The sequence below is a fragment of the Gracilinanus agilis genome, chromosome 2 (assembly GCF_016433145.1).
Source record: "Gracilinanus agilis isolate LMUSP501 chromosome 2, AgileGrace, whole genome shotgun sequence".
Lineage (NCBI taxonomy): Eukaryota > Metazoa > Chordata > Mammalia > Didelphimorphia > Didelphidae > Gracilinanus > Gracilinanus agilis.
Genome location: NC_058131.1, coordinates 446,353,029 through 446,359,028, shown reverse-complemented (window position 1 = coordinate 446,359,028; position 6,000 = coordinate 446,353,029). Strand labels below are relative to the sequence as shown.

At 40.1% G+C, this 6,000-nt stretch overlaps 1 protein-coding gene across 1 annotated transcript in view; it reads left to right on the top strand.

Moving 5' to 3' along the window:
• The first annotated feature begins 661 nt into the window (after nucleotides 1-661).
• PPP2R3C (protein phosphatase 2 regulatory subunit B''gamma) overlaps nucleotides 662-6,000 on the top strand; it is a 51,480-nt gene continuing 46,141 nt past the window's right edge. Inside the window, exon 1 of the mRNA XM_044664761.1 lies at nucleotides 662-1,141. Within this exon, the coding sequence (XP_044520696.1) occupies nucleotides 1,096-1,141 (46 nt within the window). The 5' untranslated portion in view covers nucleotides 662-1,095. The remainder of the gene's footprint in view (nucleotides 1,142-6,000) is intronic.

The window sequence follows — 6,000 nt, the reverse complement described above, 5'->3', positions numbered from 1 at the left end:
GTTAAGCAACTTGCTTAAGGCCACGAATGAGAATTGGAATCTGACTCTGGGTCCAATAAAAACTAGGAGGATTATTCCCATTTTACATTTAAAGCAAAACGAAACTCAAAGAGATCAAGTGACCAGCCCAAGGGTTCAACCAGTTATGTCAGAGATCCTATAAATTAACCTCTAAAGTCAACAGCAATCCCAGGGGTTTCGTGATAAGAGGTGGACTCTAAGAGCATGCAGATAGTGACACTTTTAAAACTTTTTGGCCAATTCGGTAAAAAGTTTAGTTGACTATATATTCTTGTAAAAAGGGTTTTGCTTTTTTAAATTTCTCAACGGGAGAGAGATAAGGCTGACCACTGAAAATAAAATAAAATAAATTTAAAGAAAAACAAGTCAGAAACAACAACTACCATTCCTAACATGCCTCACAATTAATCCCAGGGAATGCGGGTACTATGGGCCACCCTGCCAAAAAAAAAAAAAAAAGACAGGAAGGGCTCAGCAATTCGCCATCAAACCGTCTCAGTACCCCTTACTCTACATAGCAGTTGCAGATGGTAGAATATTTCGTTTCTGTTTCCGATCCAGTAACCTACATTTCCCAAAACCTACCCAGTTTCCCAAAGAGAAACTCACCCTTATGGACGCCGGTGGCAGGGAAGAACCAGCGCCTTCTCTGAAGTCGCGCTCTATTGATAGCTCATCCTGACACGACTTCACGTGACTATTATGGCTCAACAAAGCACAAGAAGAGAAAGACACCCGTTCTTTATAAAGAAATAGCGAAGAGGGAAGCTGACGCTAACTGCATAAAATTCTTAAAAAAGAATTCTTCCGCCCTTTCTGTCTCAGAACTTCGCGAATAAGCAGCCTTCTCTGGCGTGGTAGGCATAACTCCCACGTTCCACTCCCTACAGACTTCCGCCCATACCTAAGATGGATGATGAGCGTCAACCTCCTTCCCAGGGCCTCCCTCCGTTTCCCGCCCCACCCCCCCTCCCAAATGACTACGGTGGCCTGCTGCTGGGGCTCTAGAGAAGGAGCGACTAGGCAGCAGTTAGTTAAGAGCCACGGTCAGAAGCACTACGCACGGATTCATCTATGGATTGGAGAATGGTGCTTCGAAGACGGTTAGCAGACCCAAATTGTGAGTACGGAAAGGAGTTAGGCGGATTCGGAGAGGTCAAGGAGTCAGGGGCCGAGAGGTCGAGGTAGTCTTGCCCTGGTGGTCCCCTATTTCTCGGTGCCGCCGCCGAAGGAAAATGCTCGGCATCTGCTGGTCTCGGGCATTGGGGGAGGAATATTTTTGGGTAGGGGTGGTGCTTCTGCTGCTGGGAGGCCGGGTACCCACCATTGTCAGTAATAAAGGGTGTACCTTGAGCTTTCTCTGCCTTTCCACGACACCTTAGATAAAAACCAGATAATTTCTACCTAGTGTCTGTGTTCACGTACCTGCTTTTTAGGCACTGAATTTATGCAGAAGTACCGAAGACTGGGGATAGTTGTATCCCGTTTCCAGGACAACATTTTAGGATTGGAATAGTTTTAGTATTCTTATATGCCAGGGCATATAGGAAGTATTAAACAAACACTTGTTGAATGAAATTGGACTGGGCCCCAAAGAATGAGTAAGATGTGGCCAGTTGGGAGATGAAAAGACATTGCTTTTCAAGAAGCTAGAAAAAAAAAATGAGCATAAATAGTTTAGGGAAACTACTTTTATTGACCAAATGCATGTTGGTGATACCCTGAGGTATGATCTCTTAGTTTTGGGCACCCCCTGTATTCCTTCAGCTTCAACTAGTAACCTACACCTTCTGTCATAAATCCTACACAGAGACTTCACTTAATTGTACTGGAGGCCTTCCTCTATCATTATATAGTTACAAAATTGGTTTTTACTTCACTCTTCCTGTGTGGTTTACTTTGTCTAGTCATAATCTTTGCTTTTGACATCTTTTGTAATCTCTAGATTGATGATTCTTAGATATATTTATCTGTTCCTAATCTCTCTGCTGACCTCAGAGTTTTGCATTTCTAAATGCCTACCAAAAAGTCTCATACTGAATGTTCAACTCAACATGTCTAAAACTTTCATCTTTCCTCTAACCTTCCAGCTTCCAAATTTACCTGCTACTGGCAAGGGTGCCACTGTCCTTCCAGTTTTCAAGGCTCACAAACTAGATGTTATCCTTGATTACTTACTACCTCTCACCTCTTATATTCATTTTGGGGCCAACGCCTGTTGATTTCATCTTTCAAATATACCCCTCCTCTGCTACTGTCTCCACCCTGATACAGACCCTTATATCTTCCTGCTTTTCCCCACTCCAGACCATCCTCTATTCATATGCCAAAGTGATTTTCCTAAAGTGCAGGTTGGACTATGTCACCCCTTCCTGCCCTCCCCCCCTTCTCCCCAGCAAACTCTCATGGATCCACAAATCTTCCCTCCTCTTTCCAGGCTTCTTAATCCTTACATGAATATCCCATCCTTCAATCCAGTGTGACACTGGCCTCCTTGCCATTAACTGGCTTATGGAAGGGAGAACAAACAAGGGACTATTGCAATAATCCAGGCAGGAAGATATAAGGGTCTGCATCAGGGTGGAGTTAGTAACAGAGGAAGTATATTTGAAATTCCCAAAACAAGCTCCAGTCATTTTCTCTGGCTAGCCCTCATATTTGGAATGTACTCCTTCCTCATTTCTCTCTTGACTTCTTTCAAAGTCCCCGCTAAAATCCTCCTTTCTACAGGAAGCCTTTCCTGATATCCATAGTTCTAGTGCCTTCCCTTCTGTTGATTATTTCCTATTTATTTTGTATAGAGCTACCATGGGGCAGCTAGGTATGCAGTGGATAGAGCAATGGGCCTGGATTCAGGAAGACCTGAGTTCAAATTTAGCATTAGTTGCTTGCTAGCTGTGTGATCCTGGGCAAGTTACTTAACCTCAATTGCCTAGCCTTTACCTCACTTCTCCCTTGGATCTGATACTTAATATCAATTCTAAGATAAAGGTGAGGGTTTAAAAAAAAGAAAGAAAAGGTTCTACTAATGATCTTCAACCATCTTCTTAAAATATTTTACAAACAAATTTATATTTTAAACTGGTGTTGCCTTTGGCAACTGGGTTCAAATCCATTTCTGTTTCACAGCCAGATGGCACAGTGGGTAGAGGTGAGGAACTGGAAGATTTGAGTTCAAATCTGCCTTACATATTTCCTAATTGTTTGATTCTCATCAAGTCCACTCAATCTTTGTTTCAGTTTCCTCATCTGTAAAATGGGAATGATAATAGTACCTACCTCCCTTGTATTGGGGTAAGGATCAAATAAGTTAATAATTTTAAGTATTAAGCATAGGATATGACATATAATGAGCACTATATAGATGTTAGTTGTATTATTATTATCATTCCCAAAGAGGTAAGTGTTTTCGGGCTGAGCTGGTTTCTAGGCTCACTTGATTTTTGTTGTGGATTATTTATATCCACATATATATGTGGATTACCTATATCCATATTTATAAATATTGTGGATTATTTAAGAAAGTTAAACTTTCTTTAAAATGGTGTTGGTTTATATCACTTTATCTGTTAATGCATTTCCCATTTTTCAATGTTGATAGTTTATTTAAATAAATTGTCTTAGTTGCTTACAACTTCTTATTTTCATTCCTTCTAATTTGATAATAACTTTGATCTTTTCTATAACAGGAGAATGATTGATTATACAGAGCAACAGATTCCAAAGTCTTTATCTTATTAGCAATCAGCCTTTTCTCTTAAAATATAATCAGTTTTTCTTTTTGTTATGTTGTTTGTTGTTCAAAGTACAAACAAAGTACAAAGGTCTATGTTCAGACCTTGTACTCTCTGCTTTGAGAAAGTATTCTCTGTACTGGAAGATAGACATCTTAATATAGCATTGGTGCATATTAATGGTCCAAATGTTCAAGAAAACAGTTTGGAATTATGTGAAAAATGTTAGCGAACTGTTCATGTACTTTGACCCAGAGAATCCATGGCAAGGTGCATATACTCAACAACAAAAAGCAAAAACATGTCCCACATATACCAAATATTCATAGTGGTACTTTTTGGCATATCGAAGAACTGCTCAAAGTAGGTACCTTTGTAAGAGGGGAAACTAGATATTTAAGGTATGGTCACCAGAAATTGGATTAACTCGATTTCAAATTAAAAATAGACCCAAGTCAGGATGACTTTTATGGAAGTTTATTTACAATTAGGAAGGTTGAAGGTAGGGAAATTGAGAGAGAGAAAAACTCTGGCCCAGACCAGAGGTCCAGACCAGATAAGAATTTAGAGGCCCCAGCAGAGGAGCACAGAGATTAATTAAACAAGGCTTCTAGCCATAAGGCCTTTTACAATTAGAGAGACAAGAGAGGCCTCCTTGAGGATAGAGCCTCCAGAAATGCCAAGGAAGGAGAAAGGAAGTCAGCCTAATTCACCCACGTGACAATTCAGAGGGAAGCAGCCTGAGGTCTCACCAGAGATCCTTCAACACCAAGTTCAAAGCACCAACTGTCTCACAGGAAGTTACCATCATGTTTAAAAGATAGCATCTTTCGTCACTTCCTGCATCCACCTTAAATTTCAAGTGGACAAATAGCAGTTCCTTGTTTTTGATTTGTTACTTATTGTCATGTGTGGGTAACTGATCTTCCCCTCCCCACTTAATTCTAAGTTGGGTGGGGTGACATTATTTCTGATGGCTAGAGTCTAACAATGAATGAGGATGAGCTAATTCCATTTACATACCTTTGGTTAGGAAATAGTTGAACAGGTTGATGTATATGAATGTTTTAAAGCATAATTGTACCACAAGACATGACAAAATTAAAGAATTGGAAGAAATGGAAAGAAAATGCTATTCTGCAGTAGAATGAGCACTGACACTAGTCAGAGGACCTGGTCATATCCTACTATGATGGTAGGATACATTACAACATGAAATATGTACATGCTTTTGGACAACACAAAATCCAGTAGACCAGCTTTTGTTGTGAGAGAACTTAGCAAGTATCACATCTAAAGAGCAGCCCTAAGGCTGGTAAATGAGAGCCAGCTTATCAAAGTTGGAGCTAAGGTACACCTTTTTCTGGAGTGGTCACCATGATGAGGAGCACTGTTGAGCTGGTATAGGATTTGCAATCAATTTAGTCTAGTCATCAAGCTTTGTAGGCCTTCCCAAAGAAATGGCAGGCTGAGGACAAAAGGAAATGTCACATCATCATCAGTATGTTATACTCCCACCATGAAGGACCCTGATGAGGTCGAAGAAGAATTTTTTGAAGATTTGGAGAGCTTCATCAACAGCGTACCAAAAGAGGACGAACTTGTATTTCTGGATGGCTTTAATGCCAGAATAAGCACACATTATCAGGCTTGGTAGAGCAATAGTAGTAATTACTTCCTACTGAAGACTTCTATGTCTCATGACCTCATCACCAACATTGTCTTCCATTTACCTAAATGTAATAAAATTTCACATCCTCATAGAAAGTATTGGCATTTAATAGACTATATCATTGTGAGGAGAAGAGAAGGATAGGATGTGAAAGTGATGAAGGTGATGTGGTACAGAGTGCTGAATTGGTCTTAGATTTATCTGGGTCAAGCTAAATATGAGCATTCAACAAAAGTAGTGGCCCCAAGGCAAGACACACTACCAGAAAACTTAATGTCAACAGATAAGAGTGCTTTTTCTTGGGAAAACAATTTGTTGCTGACTTGGAGGGAAAGCTGAGTCAACACAAGGTTGGCAACAGTGGATCACAAAAGGAGTGGGCACCTTTCAGAGATTTGGAGTACAGACCATATTTATTCATCTGGACTGGAACATGCAGACATCAGGATTGGTTTGATGAAAATAATGGGGAAATTTAGAAACTACAAAGTGAAAAATAAGAATTCCAAAGAGTTTACTAGCAGGATTGTTTGTCTTGATCCTAGAAAGTAGCATTTAACTCCATCAGTAAAG